This window comes from Xyrauchen texanus, chromosome 34, assembly GCF_025860055.1.
Source record: "Xyrauchen texanus isolate HMW12.3.18 chromosome 34, RBS_HiC_50CHRs, whole genome shotgun sequence".
Lineage (NCBI taxonomy): Eukaryota > Metazoa > Chordata > Actinopteri > Cypriniformes > Catostomidae > Xyrauchen > Xyrauchen texanus.
Window position 1 is genome coordinate 26,590,295 of NC_068309.1, and position 24,243 is coordinate 26,614,537.

Below are 24,243 nucleotides of genomic sequence, written 5' to 3' on the forward strand. Positions count from 1 at the left end.
TCAGTGCTGTGAACTCCTCCAGAGGATTAGATACGCTGTGTATCTCTTTGAGCATCTGTAACAATGTATGTCAGTGTGTTTTTTCCCCTGGTTTACCGTTTTACAAAGCTATTACAAAAATATGATGATATTGTGAAACTGCTGTAGGTGTTTGAAGCCAACATACAAAACCTCTAATAAATAATGGATTTTTGACTCTGATGGACTTTTGACTCAAACCCTTAAATGGTTTTATTTAGTTACTGATATAAAAGCCCTGAGATAAAGTGTTCTTTTTACCCCTGTGTTGTTGAACCATGGCATGAGTGCCACAAGTAAAAGAAACCTTAGGAAGAAACAAAAAAGCAGATTAAAATAAATTTCCCTTAACGCAGTCATTAGTCACACAGAGGCGTCATTATAGTGACTGCTTTCATTTATCAATGAATCATATAAAATGAATTTTATGTCAATTTTTTTTTAAAGGCCTTTGACTTAATTATTTTGCTTGTAAACCATATATTACAGGATGTAAGCCTGGTTGTATAACATGGAACATTACACTAGCTAGTTTTCTTTTGGGGGGTTAAATTCACAGAGAAGCAGGTTTTTTTTGGCTTTGCTGTTTTTTGCCTTGTTTTTGCTTTTTTAGCATACCATTGCTATCCTGATATATGTTATTAGCATCCACCCTTCTAAATAAGTGAATAAAACCCAGGGGTGGGAAGAGTACTGAAAAATCATACTCAAGTAGAAGTAATGTTACTTCCCAACAAAAATGTAGTGTGAATAGAGTAAAAGTAGCTGTCCTAAAAACTACTCAAGTAAGAGTAAAAGAGCAGCTCGTTTAAAAGTACCCATGAGTAGTGAATATTGAGTTCTGAGTTGCAAAGCCTATACCCCTTTATAATGAACACTGTATGCCAACTTTTAAAATACATCACTTATCTATGATAAACACTCAATGAATCTGATTCCAAAAAATAAAAGGGAGACATTATTACAGAAAATAAAAGACTTTGTTGTTGTGTATAAAACATGTTCAAACAATGCAAGGAATGCAAAATAAGAAGGATCACTTGACAGGCCAAGTCTTGCACAATAGTGGATGTAGAACAGACATGACAAAAGTTGTTTGGTACATCATGCTTAAAAAAGAATAGTTCACCCAAAAATTCTCTTATAATTTACTCACCCTCATGCCATCACATATGTGCATGACTTTCTTCTGCAGAACACAAATTAAGATTTTTAGAAGAATATCTCGGTGCTAAAATATTTTTCTTTTTTTACTATTTATTCTCCTCCCTATTCAGTCAATCTCCACTTTAAATGTCACTTTCTTCTTGTGTTTTTGGTGATCCACAATCTTGCATATCGCCACCTACTGGGCAGAGAGAAGAATTTCTAGCAAAATATTTACTTAAATATTGATCTGTTTCTTACCCACACCTGTCATATCAATTCTGAAGTCATGGATTAAACCACTGAAGTTGTATGTATTACTTTTATGCTGCTTTTATGTGCTTTTTGGAGTGTCAAAATGTTGGCACCCCTTCACTTATATTGAATGGACCTACAGAGCTGAATTATTCTTCTAAAAATCTTAATTTGTGTTCTGAAGAAAGAAAGTCATGCATGAGGGTGAGTAAATGATGAGAGAATTTTCATTTTTGTGTGAATTATTTCTTTAAGTAGCACATGGGGGGCCACATTTTTCTCCTTTTGAGGTACAATATTCCACAATGATTTAGTTCTTGTATTTTGTAAGCACATAAGCAGTTGTTCTCATTCTAATGCATGATGCACAATTTTCTTAAATTTGTGACTGGTGGAATATTCTGCTGAAGTATTGCTCTGCAAATGTTGATCTTTATAAAGGCTAAGCATAATTATAAATAATTTTATCATCTCTTCTTTCCTGATAATTTATTATACCAATAAACACACTCTCTACATCAGGGGTAAGTATTATTAAAAACAAACAATATTTAAAAAAGATATTATTATTAAAATGTCACTGTTTTATTCTATTACATTAATACTTTTAAAGCTACTGTTGGATTATACATGCAGAAGAATTTAAACAACATGATTTTAATCTAGGATTTACCCTTTTAATCCTAGAATTCCTCGGCATCATAAAGTAACGGACCAAGCCTCAACTTCCTACTGAAGTCCTGACTTTGGACAATAAAATGGTCAAGACACTCTAAACAACGTAATTTAAAGCAAAAGGTCCGTAAACTATCGCTCTCTCCCGCACAATCCTCTGCAGTCGGCCTTTATACCTCTCGGAGGCTTGATTAGCCTGATAAGGGACCGGGTGTGTAGAATCACGACCCGACCCCGCCCTCCGCCCTGCCACAATAACATTGCATTAATGTCTCACAGCAGACCAATAATATCATTGAGAGATAATTACTGGGTTCAATTACTGGCTTCAATATGTTCAGCTGTAAACTGTGCTTGAGCTGTAAACTGTGCATTCTCAACAGTTGGCGCCAGATCTGCAGCTGCCATTCAAGTTTTTTTACTTAATTTGATTGGATGGGAGTCACTAGGCTCTCCCGAGACAATCATGTTGATAGATAAAAATAAAATCAGGACTAGGAAGTAGTGAACACAGACGGTGGGAAAATAGCACTGTAAAAGTACAGTTACAGCACTTAAAATGTACTCAAGTAAAAGTATAAAATTTTTAAACTACTTATAACAAATTATTGGGAAAAAGTAGTTAATTACAGTAACGTGAGTATTTGTAATTTGTTACTTTACACCCCTGATAAAACCCACAGTAAAAGTTAAGGCATTATTAATCACCTCATATTCACAGGACAGTTGAACTAATGAAGCATTGTCACAGATGTGGTTTTGAATTATTGATCTACAGTGAGACAGATGCACTCTGAGGCTGATCAAAATTTTCACCAGCAAAATCGCAACATCCCAGGTATTAGTCAGTATTGTTGGATATCGCAGTGGATTGCATATGGCCACATATCTGTCAAAGGCCATGATCATTAGCACAGTGTGGCATGTTGTTCCATAAAAATGTATCAAATAAGCTTGAATAACACACTCCACATATGAGATGTAGCACTGCAAGGGTACTGTTGATAAATTCCTCAACAAGTGTGGTATCATGACAGCTTATTCAATAATAAAATTCACTGATAAGTGGCAGAAAAGAGATCTGAATCCAAATCCCAGTGTTAGATATCATTACAAATATGAAAGCAATTAAAAAGTGGACAAGTGCAATTTGGCTGGACTGTTTGGTAATGTACAGTCCCTCCACTAAGATCATGTTGTTTCTGAATGTCAGGTTTCCATCTGTGGCCTGAAGCAAAAAAAAAAACATACACTGATAGTTACAGCACAAACAGATAGGAAAGCACTTGCATTATTAGCATGTCATCTCAAATTATTGCACAGAACTGATGCACAAGATGCAGAATGTATTTTATAATGCATATCCCAGGAGAAACAAACCTTGTGCACTACAATTCTAAAGACTCCAGAGATTATACAAATGTCTTTAACTGTGAACATTTGCATGTGATTTTAGTACAGTTAGGTTATGTTTGGGCATTGCATGTATGATAATACAAAATAAACTTTCCAAATATTTTGTTATTTTCCAAGGGAGATGATTGATAGATACAACAGTTGTCACTTAACATCACCTAATACAGGGGTGGGCAACTATTTTGGTAAAGGGGCCACATCAGGCTTTAAGTAGTGCATATGGGACCACATTGTATTCCTTTTGAGATACAATGTTATGCATTGATTTGTTTTTTGTATCTTTTAAGTACAGAAGTTGTGTGCTCAATTTTCTGAAGTGTATATGGGACTTATGGGACTATTCTGCAATTGCCTAAAGTATAGGGTATAAGTCGAACGTCACATGACCAAACCGGAAAACTGGTCTCACCACATCCGCTTGCCGGAAAAGTAGCGCTAACATAGCTAGTTTGTACTATTGTTATTATTATTTGGATTATTGTTTGCATTTTATGTTATTTTAATTTTAATATCTGAATGTTAGTGAGAAGAAAATGCCTTTGTCAAAACAATAAAGTACCAGAAGTTATTTCTGCTGTGTACCTCAATGTGCAATGTCAGGGAAGTTCAATTCCACTGTAAGTTTCCACCACAGCCCAAAGGATGAAATGTTAAGAAAAATATGGATACGTAATGTGAGACTTGAGAATTTGGTAATTAAGAGGACCACGACAGTCTGTAGTAGACATTTCGTAAAGTAAATGAATAAAAGCAAGATAAGCTTTACATGAACACAAAGAACTATAAATATAACATAAAAATGCAGCCTTAAAAAAATCAGATCGTGCTGCAATTGATTCTAACGGGCCAGTGTACAGCCACAGCCTTTTGGAAAGATCTACCAGGGCTAACATCAATAATGGGGTATGCTTTGAAGATAATAAATAATTTTCTTTCACTCTTTGCCAGTTACCGTCATCTACATATATTTTGGAGGCAGACTGAACCTGCAACTAGGAGAATTGTGCATGCTGGTACACAGATATCCACTTCTATCGGGAAGACACTCTGGCTTTGGTGAGGTTTAAGATGCCATTTATTTGATAAATGTAAAACAGAAAAGTAATCTCTCTTTGGTGTAGGCCCCATCTGGCGGTGAGGAGCCTACCCCCGTGCAGGACGGGACATTCATCTGTCCCCTGTCAGCAGGATTATCAAAACTTGGGTACATTTTTGTATACCTTACTGGGTGCCGTTGGAATATGGATGTCTCCTGAGGAAATTAGAGCCACAATGCCGAGTCTGTTCGGCAATACTCTTGACACCCAAGTTGTTATTGACTGTACAGAGCTGAGATGTCAGATGCCTTCATCTTTACTCTTACAGCAGTATAAATCCCACACTGCATTGAAAGGAATGATTGGTGTGTCACCACATGGTGCTGTTACTTTTGTTTCCTCACTGTATTCTGGTTCTGTCAGTGACAAAGAATTGTTCAGGCAATCTGGCGTTATCCCTCTTTTGAATAAAGATATGGCTGTAATAGTGGACAAGGGATTCATAATCGATGACCTAGTGCCCTGCAAAATTTACAGACCACCATTTCTAACTAAAAAGTCACAGCTGTCTCACAATGAAGTGCTGGTCACTCTGGACATTGCACAATTAAGGATACATGTAAAGAGAACAATTAGGTGCATCAAAGAGAACAAACTGTTCGAGAATGTTATCCCTCAGACCATTGCTGGCAGTATCAACCAGCTTTTTGCAAAACAAGCCACTGGTCAAGGCATGGGCCAAAGAACCTGTTAACCTCACCAGAAATGTGATACATATTTATGTAGCCATACAAGTTATTAAGTTTTGGATTTGAGTGTTTTCATTAACTGCCCCCCTCTCTTTTATATCTAGTAAAATGAATGACATTAGAAAACATATTTTATACAGTCACAATGAGATATAATTTGTATTTAAAATGCTAATTAAATGCTTATTAATTATTTTTTGTCACTGAATAATAAATCTGCATGGGAAAAATTAGTTTTTTCTCTTTGTTCATTGCAATATGTACAGTACATTTACTGTGTAACCTTTTGAAGAACATACTTTTTAATAATCTACAATAGTCAGTGAAACATTAAAATTGCCCATAAGAGCTCTAAAAAAAGTCTATAAACAATAGGAAATATAAAAATGGTCAAGCAACCAACTTTACAACTCACATTATCCTGCATCAATCATTGCAACTTTTTGGAGAAAGACACGTACTTTTGCATATACACATTAAAATAAAATTGGTCCACACTCTCTCTGATGGCTGCTGTAACCTTTAGATCAACATATATATGCTGCACCAGCATGTCATCCTGGGTACAGATCACAAAATCGCAACATTGCAGGCCAGTGATCAACAGTTTCCCCTGCACCTGCCAGTAATATGAGTGGCTTTCACGGAGTGCTAAATTGCCATGCTGCATTTGAAGGCATTTACAGTCCACATAGTTCTTCACATTAGGGCACTTTATCTCAACCAGTCCAAATGGTGTCTGTGTGAATGGATCATAAATCAAGCCTTCTGGTGAGGCACCAAGCCAAGGGGCATTAAGGTGGATGACGAGGCCACAGGGTGTGTAGTTGACATTTTTAATCCTGCAGTACTCCACTGCTGCCTCAAACTCCATGTCTGCACTTCTTCTAATTTCTGCTGTCTGCCTTGTTCCTTTGAGAATTCTTTCTGCAAGAGACTCTGCAGAACTCGCTCCCCTGACAAAACACACCTCTCTAAAAAGTGAGGAGGTGATCCTAGGCCTACGGAGCTGATGCCACTCCTGTTCCACTACCTGTTCTCTTGTGGCAGCCTCAATCTTGTAGGCCATGTCCAGTGTGACTATGAAGCTTTTAAGATGCAATTGCTCATCTTCAGTGCACACATGCACACATTCTGTTGGGTCAAGCTTGTACTCCCCAAAAGGCATCAGGGGGTAAGTTGGAGGATCTTGGTGCATGTTGACCAACTTTGTGGGCAATATAGGCTGCTGGTAAGAGAGCACACTCCCCTTTTGTGCTAAGCCAAAAGATGTCTCAACAAGGGTCTTCTCATCACATATGCCCATAGTTGCTACTAAAGTTTTCTCTGTAATGTCAAAGTCTTTGTATGTGTCTCCAATCTGTAGCAAAGAGATATCAAGTGGGTCCCCAACCAAGCCCTCGTAGAGTGTACTTCTGTAAAAGACAGTAATAGTGAAAATGTGAAAAACAGCAATTGTCATGCATTGACAAGTAAATATGTTGGAGAAACTTTTTAGATTCCCGGCATCCTGGAGGGGGGGGGGCAAAGCGACGTGGGGGGAGGTAAAGAGTGGTGAAATACGTCACATGGGTTTTCAGACTACACGTGGAAATGCCGCTGATGTAGATCTTACCTGCTGAGAGGGAGGAGTTGCTACAAACATGGTGACCGGGGGGCAGCGGGGACTGCCCAAGTGAGATGCGGGTCCGCCAGCAGGGGGACCGTATCAGTGAAAATACACACAAGGGGATTAATCCACAAAGGCCCATCCTGTGGAGCACCTAATTTTTAGTACCTGTAGTGGGTCTGGTTGGGGAATTCCTCCGCTCAATTTGCGGACCAGAGGGCTAGGGAGGAAGAACATCCAGGGAGCATGAATCTAGTGGACTCTCCTTGGGGAGAAAAGCACACGTGATCACCTCAGTGGAGGGGAAATGCGCTATGTGCAAGCGGAACACCCGGTTAGACGTTCCACATTCCCAAGTTCTACGTGCTCGGACCTGAGAGAACACGGGACGAGACCGACTCAACCCTGAGATTGTAAAATTTAGTAAAATCGATCACTATGGCTCCCAAAACTTCAGCTTCTGACAAAGCATCAAATTTACCTTCTTGAAAAGAAACATCTTGGTTACACCGTAAACCTTGTTCTCTGAAAGGTAGTAACAAGATGCTATTTCTTTGTTATGAGAAAAAGACATGCTTCCTCCCTCCCTTTAGTAAGAAACTCCTGAAGGTGTGTAGCTCGGCTCCGGCCTATATGCTCACTATGACGTCAGCATCTTCTGATCTCATTTTCTCCTTTCAGGGAACCATGGTTATGTTGTAAACTAGATGTTTTTCTTCTCTGTAAAAATGTTCAGTTCCAATGAATATACATTTACCACTTTTTAAAATGTCAATGTTAATTTATAAAACCTTCTGAGGGAAATATACAATAACGTGCCTCTGTATCTCAATTGCTCCACAAGCAGGTGAGCACACAGTATGTGAGAGGTGAGGGAAAACAGAATGCAAGTAACCATCAAAGAACAAGCACAGACTGTTGTGTAGGGCTTTAGGGCTGGGATATCATCATAATGAATTTGCTGTCAATATAAAATTAAGCAATATTGTTAATATCACAATGAATTTAATGCACTTTTTAGTTGGTCACTTAATTTCCTATAGAGCACATCATTAGATTAATTTCACAATCCTTTAAGGCTGTAATCAAAATAACATCAAACTCGTGATATGGTCCTATTTTATTATTAAAAACAAAAGACTGTGATTAAATGGAACAAATAGCCTACAATACATGGTTGTGTGTATTTCAGGGTGAACGTATGACATGCTCTTCTGTGTTCACATGTGGGGTTCATAGATACATTCAGAGTGGTTAATGTGCTATAAATTACTATTGCATTGGCTAATGAAATCTAATCCTCAAAATAATAGAAATGTCCACAATAATAATTAAGTATTATAATATTCAACTGGATTCAGTGAATAAAGAGATTTGAACCTTGTTAATTCTCAGAAAACATGTTTTGGTAAAACTATTTAGAAATAATTAATTGAACTATTGTATTGTTGTATATTTTTTGCATATAAATAAACATGATCAAATATTAGTTTTTCTTCTGCTCAATCAGTGAAAACCTTAATATTATGCAAATCCTTTATATTTTACACAGAGATTTACAGCTTCTACTGTTTGCTCAGGGCAGAGCTAAGCATGTACCTTTGTGATCTCCCCCCTGGAGCTAATTTTTAATCTGTTAAACAGATCATGTTAAAACCCTTCCTAGTCTCTCCTACACACAGTTTTTGAAATCAATATAACATTTAAATCTTAAACATTTATTTTTATAATTTTGGATGTCTTTGTAATTGATAATAGAATCAGTTTGCCTCTCTTCGTCCATATTGGCATTCTTTTTGAGCCATATAAAATCTCCACAGCACTGTATGAGAGGACCCAAAGCTACAGTATACTACACAGTCTACAGTTTTCATCAGTTTATAGTTTATTTTTAGGATATTAAAATATTTGTGGATAATGTCCAAATGAAAGTTATTATTTAATTCTGTCAGTCAAGACTATTCCCTTGTCATTACTAACATTACCAATTGTCAAACACATCTATAGTGATTGTAACAGTGGAACAGAAACTGATATTGTTTTATTTTTTTATTATTTTGTCAGGACAACTGAAAAAACAAAATGTTTACCTAAAAAATATAATTCATGTGATAACATTAACTGGTTTAATTCAAAATATTATTTCATCACTGAATAAACCTGAATACATTAGATTACACCAACAAAACTAATTTTAAGGGTTAGATCAGGCTCTTAAAAGACATACTGTATTTCACCCAAAAATGAAAATATTTTGAAAAATAAATTGTTCCAAACTATTATGTCTTTGCTTTTCCATTGAACACAAATGGACATGTAATGTTTGTTTCAACTTTATTCCATACAATAAAAGTGAATGGTGACTGATGCTAACATCTCCTTTTGTGTTCCATGGAAAAAATAAATCAATAAAGGTTTGGAACAACATAAGGGTAAATTGCAAAATAGGTCAACCATCCCTGTCAGGTAACACTTGCTTATTACCACTGTTTACAGTGCAGGTTGTTTGAAGCAAGCTTCCCTTACAGTATTTAATTTTAGAACATCTGTTATGGCCTTACTTTCTTTGAGCACAGCACCTGTATGAGGACATGTCTGATCTCAGTGCACTGCAGGCCATAAATGAGAGGATTCAAAATGCTTGGAACGATGTGGAAGAGCAGGGCAGATATTTTCCTGTAATCTGCATAGGCAGGAAAGCGGTGCAGTAATATAATAATAAACCCACTCATGAGCATGATCAAATAGACAGCCAAGTGAGTGCTGCAGGTTTTCAATGCCCGGCTGTTCAAAGTTTTGCTCTTTGTTGATAAGCAGACAGCAGTTATTTTAATGTATGTTAGTGCAATACTTCCCATGGAGGAGACAAACAGCAGTACTGTGAATATTAGCCCATACAAATTATTGACAGACACATCTTCACAAGACAACTTGAACAAAGTTACATTATCACAAAAAGGATTTGAAATGAATGTTCTGCAACGGTTAAGCCTATAAGTAAGGCCTAACAAGATGGAGATAAAAAATATTGCCACACCCCAGGCTGAAGCTGATAATGCGATCACCATTTTGTTAGTCATAATTGTGGTGTAGCGAAGTGGATCACATATGGCCACATATCTGTCAAAAGCCATGATCATTAGAATGGTATGAGAGGTTGTGCCATAAGTGTGCGAACAGAATGCTTGAATAGCACACTCAACATAACTGATAGAGCGCTCTGATGATGGCCTTAAAATGTCCACCAACAGCCGAGGTATCATGATGGAGTTGCCAAGTACATCATTAAAGGGCAAGTTACAGAAGAGAATGTACATGGGTTCATGTAGGCTTCTGTGTACAGCTATTAGAACGAATATTCCAATGTTGGTTACCAAAATAATCACATAGAATATGAGGAAGAATAGAAAAACAGGGTACATGGATTGCTCCGACACCTTAAGTCCTTCTAATTGCAAAATCATGCTGTTATATGTAAGATTCTCCATTGAAAATGATCATTCCAGTTGGAAGATGTCCAAAAGTCTTGGTTAAAAGGCACTCCTTTATCGCTCTGAGAGTGTCACTGCACAAATGGGCACAATCTGAAATGCAAAAAGATTTAGCCAAAGCAGGTTTATTAAATATTGCACATTCTTCAATATAATTAAGAGTTAGTTTTCTTTGTTGTTTTTTGCAAAGAGATTAAGCAATAAAATAAATCACAAAATTAGATTTCATCTCACAGCCATGTGAAGCCCTTCTTTAAGATAAGAGCAGAACATGTGGATCTGAGATGTTTTGATGATGTCTTTAAGATGTCTTAATTTGACTAAAGAAGATACCTCATTGTGCGCTATTTTAAAGGCTGCCAGGTGACAGAATATGCAAATATGTGACGGCTAACTCTGCATCAAATCTTGGCTGAGAAAAAAAAAAAGAAATCCCATGACGCCTTTATTGGTCCTTTGTTATTGCTGTTATAGAGTGAAATACCAGTTCAAGATCAGCTTGTTAGAACTAATAACAGAACAATTCTTATTTCTAATCTTTAACCTAGGGTGTAACAGTTATAAACAGATAATTGGAAATAAAAGCACATGATGAGTGTCCTTACATGCTAATTGCAAGTTTTAATGTTTGGCTACGTTTTGATAGCTTCTTTCTTTAAAATAACTCAAATATGTAATTTTTGTCATTTATAATGCATAAAGACAATTTTCACACCCGCATACACAAAACCACACATAGACACTAATGTACCGGAAAACGTCATGGTTACTGTCGTAACCTCCGTTCCCTGATGGAGGGAGCAAGACATTGTGTTGATGTAGTGACACATGGGGTCCCTATAGAAAAACGCCACAACAGCTGATCCGTGTTACTTGAACGCCGAATTTGCAAGCCACAGGGCTAGGGAGGAAGGACATCCAGGGTCCACAAACTCGACCGGGGGGAAAAGCACACTCTTTCACCTCAGGGGAGGGGAAGGGCGCTATATGCAAGCGATACATCCGGCCAGTTGTTCCATATTACCAAACTCTACCTGTTTGTACCTGACAAAACACGGGATGAAACCTGGAGATTGTAAAATCTCGCAAAAGTATTTTGTGTAGCCCATCCTTGAGAAAGAAGGTTCTTCCTCAGGGGAATCTGCCAGGGAGGTGCTGTCACGAGGAGCGTGAAGTCCAAGAACCAAGTCTGGGTGGGCCAATATGGGTCCATGAGGGAGACTCGTTCCTCGTCCTCCCTGACCTTGCACAGGATCTGTGCAATTAGGCTCACTGGGGGGAACGCATATTTGTGCAGCCCCCGGGGCCAGCTGTGTGCCAACGTGTCTGTCCCCAGGGAGGCTCCTGGGAAGCAAACAGGTCTACCTGTGCTTTGACGAATCGACTCCAAATCAGCTAGACCACCTGGGGGTGGAGTCTTCACTCTCCGCTGAGCGTCGCCTTCCACGACAGCGCGTCTGCTGTAACGTTGAGAATGCCTGGGATGTGAGTGGCCCGCATCGACCTCAGCCGCCGCTGACTCCAAAGGAGATGACGGGCGAGTTGCAACATGCAAGGAGAGCGTACTCCGCCTTGGCGATTTGTGTACTATCGATGTGTTGTCCGACCGGACCAATACATGCTTGATCCGGATCAATGGCAATAGCCTCCGCAGGGTGAGCAGTACAGCCAGAAACTCTAGGCAGTTGATGTGCCAATCCAGTCATGTCCAGGAACCAGTGGCTGCGTGCCCATTGCACACGACGCCCCAGCCCAACTTGGAGGCATCTGTGGTTACCATGACGTGTCTGGACACCTGCTGTAGGGGAACTCCTGCCCGGAAAACATGAGGTCTGTCCAAGGGCTGAATAAGTGTCGGCAGAGCGGCGTGATGTCTACACCATGGGGGGTACTTATGGTTTGATCCAATAGTTGTTGGGGGGTTTCACTGTCCTTTTCTGCATATCGCGGTGCCGTTTTGTGGTCTGTTCGGCATAACGCTGCGACTCATTTTAGATTATCGCGGACGACACACCGGACCCCCAGTTCTCCCGATGGCCAGTCCTCCTCTGATCTGCCCCAAAGTGCGCCGACCCACCAGGAAAATGCCCGGTATGCCAGATTACCAGTCCAACACTGATTCCTGCTAAAGAGTATATTTTCTCTATTAAAGCACACACATTGAAGTTGAGCGTCTTTATAAAGATGGGTCTTTATAAAGGTGCCTTTCCGTCTTGTGTGATTCCTGGATGCATTCGTTATCTCTCCACCTCCGATGGTCATGATCACACAGAGGCAACGTTTGTGGATGGGTCATGTTCTCATTGTGAGAATATGACCATAGCAATGTTGCGGTCATGGCTTTCCTTCTTCCGAAGCGGGTAAGCCACTCTAGCCGACCCCCATGCTGCGCCCCCATGCGAGCTATTTATAAGCAATCGAACCCTTAAAATTTGTTTTGCTGACATAATCTAATGTTTTCAGGTTTATGTTATAATTAATATCTTTTAAATAAACTAGTTAATTTAGATGTTAACACAAGAAGCACATTTTTAGGTTAACATATTTATCTATCTACTGAAGATGTGTTCCTCATGCATGCAAAAATACAGTATACTCCAAAAGTGCAAAAGCACTCCTAATGACTGCAGGGCTGTGTAGATAAATAACCATTCTTAGCATTATGACCTTGACACAATGACCCTTATGACAAAATATTACTGACCTAATCACACAGTGCATGTGTGTCTCTCAGCGGATACTGTTGTTGTGGTCATGCATAAATGAGCAGTCAATTAGAGATGCACTGGTGAATTTCTAATAACCTCTGTGAATCACTCACACCACCAACTACCAAGTCATAATTGAATTACTGCTGAAGAGCAGATAAGACAACCATTATTGTCTTATCTTTTCCACTATTTGGCTTCCTTTTGCATGCTTTTAGGCGTGATATTATTTAATTTATTTCTTAAGGAGCAATGTATTCAAATGTAATTTATCTAATGTTGGCCTTTAATATGTATTACCGATTACAAAATAATAATTCAGTGGATACGGAGATCTCTTAAACTATGTTTAATGTTGAAAAATATACAACACATGCCTCATGCCAAACAGAGGCAACAGGTGTTGCATAAATTGCTTGGAAACTGATAGAGCTGTTTTGGACAATCCAGAACAATAAAATGCCCCATTATGAATTAGAGCCATGAGAGGTCTAGAACATCGTGGGACTTCATTATCAGTTCTCCTTATTAGCAGATGTATTTGATAACCATTTTTATGTGTGTCAATTAGCTCCCAGATGATTAATTATTATTTGAAATGTTAATGTGTCCCCTAAAAGCAACCTATTTTAGTACTCATTAATGGCAATGCAACAGTTTCTAAGACCCTCTGTGGAAAGATAATACTGCAAGTGTGTAATTAAGGTGTAATTACATGTGCTAATGACATCTGCTTCAACAATATGCTCTGTACTGTGGACAACAACAATTTGTTTGGGATGATGAAATAATAGTCCTGAAGGTATTCAAATTACATTGCATCAACAATGTTTTCAACATGACCCTTGATTGGCAAACATAAAAATTTCTGGGAAAGTCAGCTGTCAGTCAGACCATATCAAAGAGAATGACCTACACTACAATTTAAGTCATTAATGTTAATAGATTTTTTCAGGACTTGAAGGTTATATTAAAGTTAAAAAAATCTCACAAATTTACAAGTAAAAGTTATAGCTTTTAACGTTTCAATTTGTAGTCTACATTGTTAATTTATTTGGGAAAGTTGCCTAAAATGTGCATCATGTAGTAAATAGTAAATTAATGAACTGGGGGGCTCAGAAACAGATGTTATTTAATATGACTAAATCAACCTGGCTACATCAGGTTACACCATCAAAAGTAGTTTTTAAGGCTTAGATTAAGTAGATCTTCAAAATGTCAACAGACCCTTTTCACTGACTGTAATGACGTATTTCCACCTTACATAGCCGTTGTTACGTTGCACATCTAGCAAACTTTGTAATTTTTTTGTAAGTTATTTACTATTTATTTATAACATTATACTTTGTATTATATTATCCTGTGATTAGTTAAAAAAAATAAATGACCACAGATGAGATATATTAGATGAAGTTTCTAATATAGCTGCTGATGGGCCTTGTAGTATACACCAATCAATCACAACATTAAATCCACCTGCCAAATATTGTGTAGGTCCCTCTCATGCCGCCAAACAGCGTCAACCCGCTCTCAGAATAGCATTCTGAGATTCTATACTTCTCACCACAATTGTACAGAATGGTTATCTGAGTTACCATAGACTTTGCCAGTTCAAACCAGTCTGGCAATTCTCTGTTGACCTCTCTCACCAACAAGGCGTTTCTGTCCGCAGAACTGCCGATCACTGGATGTTTTTTGTTTTTGGCACAATTCTGAGTAAATTCTAGTGACTGAGAAATTCTGTTGTGTGTGAAAATCCCAGGAGATCAGCAGTTCCAAAAATACTTAAACCAGCCCGTATTGCACAACAATCATGGTTTGAGTATTTCTGTAACTTCAGTTCTCCTTGGATTCTGTGATGCGGATTGGCACTGTTTTGGCGGCACGAGGCGGACCCATACAATATTATGCAGGTGGTTTTAATGTTGTGGCTGATTGGTGTACATGTCATACAATGAAAAAAATATTTGTGGTTAAGTAGCAGAAAATATAAAAATATTAAGTAAATTCTAAATATGAACTCAATTTAAACTTAAAAAATTCAAAAGTAAATATTATTTAGTAAATAATATTATATCTTTACAATGTGTCATCATGTAACAGTCCTAAAGTAGAAAACCTTGTGATATGTATTCACTAATTTTAGTATATTTCACTGGTGAAAGAAATAAGTACATTTTACTTAAAACTTTTGGAATCTGGTGTTCCAAGAATGCACTGGGCTTGAACAATTAATTAGATTGCATGGTGTCACTGTTTGCAAGTTTATTTACACCCTTTTTATTGTTGGGTTATGTCACGTTTAGTATATTCTTGTTTGTGAAGTCTGAAGTTCATTTATTTAACTCAAAATTACGTGTATAAAATTACAGTATATATAAAAAATTATCTGTTGATTGTTATCTTCATAATCACAAAGTGTTGAGTTCTGCATGCACAAAATAGTTTTTTGTGTCTATTGCCAGTAATGCAAGGTGATATTGTTTAATAGACCTCATAAGTTTGCCTCTGTACATAATTAAAGTGTTTATAAGGAAACTTTAAAATGAGAGTTTTACTTTAAAAGTTACTTTATTAACTGAAATATTAAATTAAATACTCACTTGAATGTGGTCAAATGGCTTTTCAGGTTGCAGATGTGTACTCAAAGGCATCAGTTGCCCTCTTCCTTCATAACATTTGGCACATTTGACACATTTTTGACAAACGTTTTGGGCATAAATGGAAAACTCCTTTGTGAACCAGTACCTATTTATTTAAATCAACATCCCTCCTTTTGACACATGGTCCACACCCTGTGTCAGTTTTGCATAATGTGGAAATAAATGATGTGGCAGACATGGTTTACCATTTGGACCAACCCAAATATGTTCTCGCTTAGAAAAGTCTCAATTAAATCAGCATTTGGTGTGTCTGTGTCAGTTTGTGGAACAGAAACAAAACTGTTGTTTTGAACTTCCTGTTGAGCAGCTTTCTTTGCTGCATCATCTGCGCGTAAATTTTGCATTTGATCAAGTGAGTTAGTGTGCCTCACATTTACACACAGCGACAGAGGATGGCAACAGTATAGCCTCTAACAGGGCCACCACCAGGGGTCTGTTAGAGATGGGTTTGCCTGTAGATGTAAGGAAGTCTCTTTGCTTCCAAATCACCCCAAAATCATGCACAACCCCGAATGCATATCTACTGCTGCATGTTTGCAGACTTCAGTTAAAGCCATCAATTCCACTGATTGTGCGGATGTGTGTCCGGGTAAGGAGTGTGCAATGATAGTATCAAATGCAGTTACTACAGCAAACCCAGCCCTAGTTTTTTCTGTGATAGGGTCCCTTGAGGCAGAACCATCAACAAACACTTCCAACTCAGCATTGGATAGTGGTGTGTACTTAAGGTCAGGCCTAAGGGAGCAAATGGCTGTTACTGAAGCAACACAGTCATGTGATCTCCATCATCTGCTGTGGTTAAAAGAGTAGCAGGATTACGAACTGTACATTTTTTAACAGTTATATTTGGCATTTATATCTTAACTATCATGCTGATGAAAGATGTGCGTTTTTTTGTACTAATAGTATGATTGATACTGCATGTGGGACCAATAAGTTCAAATGTTGATAACCCACCAAATCTCTGGAAGCGAGCACTGCTTTTTCTGCAGCAGCAACAGCTCTAAGTTATTTGAGAAGCCCAGCTCTGTCTAATTTAGATGAGAAATAAGCTAATGGCCTTAATCCCCCATGCTCTTGTGACATATCAGAAGTCATTTAACCTCTTTTTTCATCCACAGTCTGTACAAAAGGCTTTGCCATGTCAGACAGTCCCAATATGGGTACAGATTGTAATGCCACCTTCAGATAAGAAAAAGGGTCATGTCTGGATTCAGTCCAGACTACTTTATCATGTGATTTCAATCCTTTACCATGTATCATTTCAGACAGTGGAGTCTCTATTTCTGCATAATTAGGGATCCACTGCCTTCAAAATAATTCTTAAAAACTCATCATCTGTTATATAGTGATAGTCCGTGGAATGTTTTGTACGGCAAAATTCTTTTGTCCGAGAGGGATTTACCATCAACTATGATCACATGGCCCAGGAATGTAACTTGAGGCCATACCCATTGCAAGTTTGTTTTGCTTACATTGTGGCTGTTAGAAATAAAAGTCTTCTAAACCATAGCAGTGGCTTTTCTCTCCGTCTTTTATTGAGTCGTGAATGAATCAGTACAAAGCATTGAATCCAACGTTGGGGAGCGAACAAAATACGCAGCTCACTCTTCTCCTGTGTGGCATGCAAAGATATACTGCAATAGTGAAGGGGAGTTCACAACGCTAACCAATAAGAGCATACATTACCTCATATCGATATAACAATTCCATATGGCAAAAGTTCCTTGTGAGCCTTCGGACCTATATGGTAAACTCCTTGGTCCGTGAGAGCCTGTCGGACCTTTGCCATACACACTAATACAATGTACACACAGACAGAGTATACACAGACAGAGTGAGGAGGGGGCTCTTACAACTCCATGCTGATATGAAACAGATGTTTGATAATGCACACACAGCATTTCTTTCTTGGACAGAACTGAAATAGGAATACCATTTCTTACAGTGCCCCCTTTGATAATGACAGTTATAGTATAACATAATTATCACGTTACATTATTCTCAGCATGTCCATTATTACAGAATAATACATGAAACATATTTCAATCAAACATTTTCTTCAAAGTCATTAGTACTTAATAGTTCTGTTTGCTAAGGAATATTGAGAGGATACAAAAGTATTCATAGAACGATAAATCAACATCCTAATGAATGGAATAATACAGCAAACAATAAATGAAAGGATTAACAGTATAACTCCAGTTGGTATTAAAGAAGATACAAGTAATTGTTTCCAACTTGTAATCCAATCTCCAAACCCATCTCCATCTTCCACTTCTCTGTAATTCATCAACAATTTTTGTCATATTATTTATACCCTCAGCTATGATATGACCATCTTCATCATTTTCTGGTATATATGTACAAACATAACAGTCACTCTTTTGCATTAGTAATTGTAGCAAACATGGGCCAAATAATAACATAAGTAGAATGCATACAGCAATCGATATAATGGAAGACATACAGGGTGCGAACCACCCACACACATTGAAAAATGTCCCCAAATTCCCTGATGTTATCAGCTAATTCCTTATTCAACTTATCCATTTCCTTTCATACCTTCATGAATTCACCATCATCATCAATGTGACCCAGGATGTATGTATAGCATTTGTCACCAAATATTTTACATATTCCTCCTCCATCTTTAGCCAAGAATTAATCCAAACATTTAATACCTCTTGGCTGTCCAACACTGTCTAAATATACTTCAGGGTCACTTGAGGCATCACATTCTATGTACCTTCGTTTCTGGGTGTTTACCCGTACCTTCACGTACCTTCATAACAAAAACATCTTCTTATAACATTACCATAAAACATAAACCATCATACATTATTTCTAGGAATTGGAATTACACTTGTGACTCCTTGCTGTTGTGTTGATACTGAACGGGCATAGGCAAGCACGAACACCTGCCATATGCAGAGTGTCAGTAGGAATGTTTTCATGTTGACTGTTCCGGGTCCCTCCTCATGTCCTCCTAATTCAAAGATTCCCGGTTGGGCACTGGCGCTGCGTGTTCAGCTCCTCCAGTGCTTTCACCGTTCACCCCGAATTAGTAAGGCCCTCCTCTGGAGCAAGCTTCACGCGGCTTGCGTGGATCCACTGTGGTTGAATTTCAGTCAGAACACCTGTCCTTGTCACAGCGATCACAGTGGCAGGCCCCAGATAATTCGGTTCTCCAAGTTTCGTAGGTTTCAGACACCTAATCAACACCGATTGTCCTGGAACGAAAGGATGAGTTGGCCATTCTGATGGAAGAGGGGGAGAGAGAGAGAGAAACATCACCATTTATGCCATTTAACGTTCTAACTAGGGAATCCACATAATCCGCGATGATCACCTCCGTGTCACCTGTGGAAAGATTGCCAGCGTGACCTCTGAGCCAAGGGGTCAGGAAAAGGTCTACCCATGAGAATTTCAAAGGGAGACATTTTTGTAGTGGCTGACGGAGACATTCTCATTTCAGTCAGAACGGCAGGCAACAAATCAACCCAATTTCTGCCCTTATCTAGACACACTTTATTAAGACGTTCTTTTATCGTTTTGTTCAAACGTTCCACGTTTGACGAAGACTGAGGATGATATGGGATATGAAAATGCCAATTAATACTAAGTTCTTTAGCTAATAATTGTGTTACGTTAGAAGCAAATGGAGTTCCATTGTCGCTTGCTATAACAGTTGGAATACCGAAACGTGGTATAATTTCTTTGGCAAGAACCTTCACTACCGTCTTTGCGTCTTCTTTTCCACACAGAAAAGCCTCAGGCCACTTAGTAAATCGATCAATAATCACGAGCAAATACTTGTGATTTCCACATGGAGGCATGTGTGTAAAATCGATCTGTAAATATTGGAAAGGAAGTTCAGGATGCGGTAAAGCATCATGGCTGATTGCCTTGTGCCTGTTTGTTTGCACACACACCAGGCAAGCATCCAATATCAACAAAGTATTTCTTCGAACGTTTGCAATGCAGTATGACTGATTCAAATTTTGTATCACTTTCTCTTTTGACACATGTGATACACCATGATAATGCCTAAACAGCATTACAACAGTAGATGCTGGTAGCGCAATTCTACCTTGTTTATCTCTTAAGATACCAACTTGATCTGGTTTTACTTCATTGGCTGCCCAATGAGTCAAATCATCTTGAGTAGATTTTAACATCCAAATCATTAATCAACGATGAATTCATCATCGGCACTTCATTGTTTTGTTCATTTACATGCGGACTACGTATTGCTTCTTTTGCTGCCCATTTCGCTACTTCATCCGCAAATCTGTTTCCTTTGGCCTTGTCAGATTCACCTGTTTTATGACCAGCTACTTTAATTACAGCAAGCTTCAATGGTTGCTGTGCTGCACTAATCAGCTCGGCCACAATGTTATGATGCGAAATTGGTTTTCCTTCGGAGGTTTTGAAATTTCTTTCCTCCCACAATTTAGCAAAATCATGGACTACGCCATACGCATATTTGGAGTCAGTATATATGTTGATACACTGACCTTTTGCCAATTGACAAGCTCTTGTTAAAGCAATCAGTTCTGCGACTTGTGCTGATTTATGTGGCAGTGAATACGCTTCAATTACTTTATCAGGCAATTCAACAATAGCATAACCACACAAATATGTACTGTCGTTTGGCTTAAAGCAAGATCCATCAATATACCAATGGATTCCCTCCTCCAGGACAGACGTGGAAATGTCTGGCCTGCAAGCAGTCGAAATTTGGATCCTGTTCAGGCAGTCGTGATCGTCGCTCTCAAATTCACCTTGTGTCAGCAACCTATGCAAATGTACAGTAGGGCCATGAATAACAGAAGTTACTTTCAACGTTACATTAGCAATAGCTAACAATATAGCCTCATAGCCGGAACGGCGTTGGGCAGTCATGTGTTGAGTCGAAATATTATGCATAATGGCTCCTACCTGATGAGAAACATGTACAATGAGAGGATGTGACAAAACAACCTTTTCAGCATCCTGTATCATGATTGCTGTGGCAGCCACTGCACGCAAACAAGCCGGAAGTCCCTTAGCCACCGAATCAAGGGTCTTGGATAAATAAGCTATTGGACGGAAAGTGCTTATTGGGCCAGGATTGCTGCGGCTGTGCCACCACTTTCGTACACGTATAGATGAAAGTCTTGTGTGTAACAGGGTAGGCCAAGGGCAGGCGGCCTTAAGAGTGATGATTGCAAATGTTTGAATGCTTGATTCATCTCACTTGTCCATGTAATATCTTCTTTGTCACCCAGCGTAGCTTCTCGCAGGATTTTGTCATACATGGAGCAATTAGGCACCCACAGGCGGCAGTAATTGACCAGTCCCAGGAAGCATTGCATTTGCTTCTGTGTGGATGGATGCTTAAATGTAGTGATGGCTTTGATCCTGTCCGCAGACAGACGAACTTGGCCTTGTGATAGTTCATGTCCAAGGTAATTGACTTTTCTCTGCACCCATTGAAGTTTGTCTGTAGATGCCTTGAAACCAGCCTCAGCCAGAACATTGCAAACAATCTTTGAGGCAGCAGCACACATGTCCTCAGAAGCACCAGTGACCAGAATGTCATCAGCATATTGGAGCAGGCAGGTGTCTGGAGGGAGTTTGACATCTTTCAGTGTATCGTGCACTACAGCGGAGAAAACAGCCGGAGAATCTCTGAACCCTTGTGGGAGACGCGTCCAACTGTATTGACAATTCTGAAAACAAAATGCAAACAGTGGCTGAGTTTCACGATCAACAGGAATACTGAAAAATGCGGAGCTTAAATCAATAACAGAATACAATTTATGTTCAGAAGGAATAGAATTAATTATAGCCTGAACTTCTGGTACAATAGGAGCAAGTGGTTTGATCAAATCATTAATTTTTCTCAGGTCTTGCGTTAAACGGCAAGTACCATTAGCTTTCTTAATTGGATTGATTGGTGTATTATAAGGTGAATGAGTTCGAACCAGAATGCCTTTTTCCAAAAATTGAGCAATGAGAGGTTTAATTCCCTCCTCTTTTTCCTTTGAAAGCGGGTATTGTTTCTGAAACACAGGCCTAGTATTTATCAAATTCGCCCTGTAGGGCTGGACATCTATTAACCCTACGTCATCCTTGTGTTCCGCCCACAACTGAGGGTTGACTCCTGAAATTTCCGGTAGCAGCACAGTTGCAGACGAATCTTCAACAAGAGCACTTCCTGTGTCGGTTGTAATGGAAAAAACTGAAGGAAACAGAAGTGTCAAAGAGTTAGAATCAAAATTCAATTTCATACCAAGTTTATGCATCAAGTCTCTACCTAACAGGCAGAATGGAGAATTCGGTATGATTGCAAAAGCATGCATTTTAAACAATATCGGTACATCCTTAGAAGTAATTGGTAAGGCGGGCGTCAATTCGCATTTCACAGGAACATTATTAATCCCTACAGAACTAATTTTCTTTCCCTTGATGGAGCCTGAGTACACATCGGAAGATAACGAGGACACCGAAGCGCCGCTATCGATTAAAAACATGTATGGTTTATGGTCCACATTTAATTCAAGGAATGGCAAAACATTTTATTTATTTGGATATTGCATCGAAAGTAGTGAAAACTCAGACTCTTTGCTCTCGCACCGTCAGGCGCGGTTCCATTCAGTTGGATATCTCCCTGAATCTGTTATTCCCTGTCTCTGGTTAGGAGAAAACGAAGGAGGGTTTTCGTGCTCATAGCCATTAAAGCGCTTACGCATCTGGTTTCTAGCTGCTCAGTTCTTTGTCTGCAAGACTTTGCAACATGTCCGGAGCGGCCACAACAATAACATTTAACAGGCTTTGTTTTGTGAAGGAACGGACGTTTCTGATCCGCAGCATCAACCTGTAACATTATCAGAGTTTTTCCTTTGGAGGAAGCAAAGGCTCCAGCAGAGGAAAGCTCACGTAAACGCTTGCCAAGGTCATCAATCGACATCATTAAAAAATTATTCGTGGTGATAGCTATAACATCAGCAAGAGGCAACGGGTGAACCTTAAATCCTTCTGCAGTTTCCATGAACGGAAATGCAGTCGCAGTCTTCAAATCAGGATAAAGTTTATTTTTCACAGGCTCACACGCTAAAGGAGCTTGAAGGTATTCATAGCTCGGAGGAAGAGCAGTGTGAGAGAAACTTTTCTCTTTCTCCTCAGTCTGTGAGACTGACTTGAGAGGAACACTTACCACTCTCTCAGACTGTGCACTGAGATCAGCCCGCGGGGTAGAAAATTTGCGATCTTTATTTATTCCAGCAGCTTTATCTACCTCAGGTCCGCGATCTCAGTATGTTTTCATAATTTCCCAAGTTTTATAGGATTGTTTCATATAATCGAAGTCTCATTCTGGATCACCCCAATTTTCAAAAATCATGTCTTTTGCTGCAGACATATCTCTATCTTTAAAGGAACCTTCACGCGAAACGTATCCAGCTATGTTTTGTCAGCGGACCAGCCAGCTAAATTTGTTAGATATGGTTCCGTAAAAAAGGCTTGATTATTTCTGTCCATAAAATCTTTCGGAGATTCATTAAATAAAGGTGGATTTATTTTATTTCCCATTTTTGAAACCACACAAAAATTATTGTTCTCCTGTAATTCAGAATAAACAAAATTCAAATAATCAAATAGAAAACAAAGAAGAAAAATTCTGCAGTGTCAATTGTTAGTAAAGCATTTTAGTCAAGGAAGCAAAGAAAGAAGAAGAATAGAGAAAGAGGGAAAAAAAAAATCAAAAAATCAAAATAAACTGTGCATTGGTTCACTCACAAACCCCCCAAAAAAACAACGGAGATTTTTTTTTTTTTTTTAATGAAATATCTCTCAACAATCCTTCTTACAAAAGTAAGGATATCACACAACGAAGAAAATTGATCACGTTTCCTTACGTTCGTCCCGTAGTTTATCAAAAACTTACTAGGTTACTCACAACAGCAAAAAGAGGAAGCTAGTCTCTTTTGTGTTCTTCCCGCATCTCATTAGAAACACGAGGATAATCCTCCCGCATTTATCAAAAATACGAGGAGACCGTACACCCCCCAATGACAAATAAACTTGATCATGTCCTTTATCGCTCTTCCCGCATTAATTAAAACACGAGGAGTCACCAATCCCTGGTGAACTATATGGTCCTACAATAACTCAATACGGCACTATCATAACTTCATTATTATAATCATATACTTTAAAATTATTTCTCAGCAAACAGTAAGAATCAACCCCTCATTAAAAGGAAACTTAGATTCTTACCGTTTGGAGAATTCCGGAACGAAGCCCCCAATTGTTAGAAATAAAAGTCTTCTAAACCATAGCAGTGGCTTTTCTCTCCGTCTTTTATTGAGTCGTGAATGAATCAATACAAAGCATTGAATCCAACGTTGGGGAGCGAACAAAATACGCAGCTCACTCTTCTCCTGTGTTGCATGCAAAGATATACTGCAATAGTGAAGGGGAGTTCACA

The 24,243-nt window shown here is 38.7% G+C and overlaps 1 protein-coding gene and 1 pseudogene across 1 annotated transcript; both read right to left on the reverse strand.

Annotated features, from left to right (window-relative positions):
- Positions 1-448: 448 nt before the first annotated feature.
- On the reverse strand, positions 449-6,602 carry LOC127627565 (uncharacterized; annotated as a pseudogene).
- Positions 6,603-9,454: 2,852 nt separating this feature from the next.
- On the reverse strand, positions 9,455-10,393 carry LOC127627962 (olfactory receptor 146). Its single transcript, XM_052104589.1, has one exon. It carries the CDS (start codon positions 10,391-10,393, stop codon positions 9,455-9,457), a length of 939 nt encoding a protein of 312 aa, XP_051960549.1.
- Between the last annotated feature and the right edge of the window lie 13,850 nt (positions 10,394-24,243).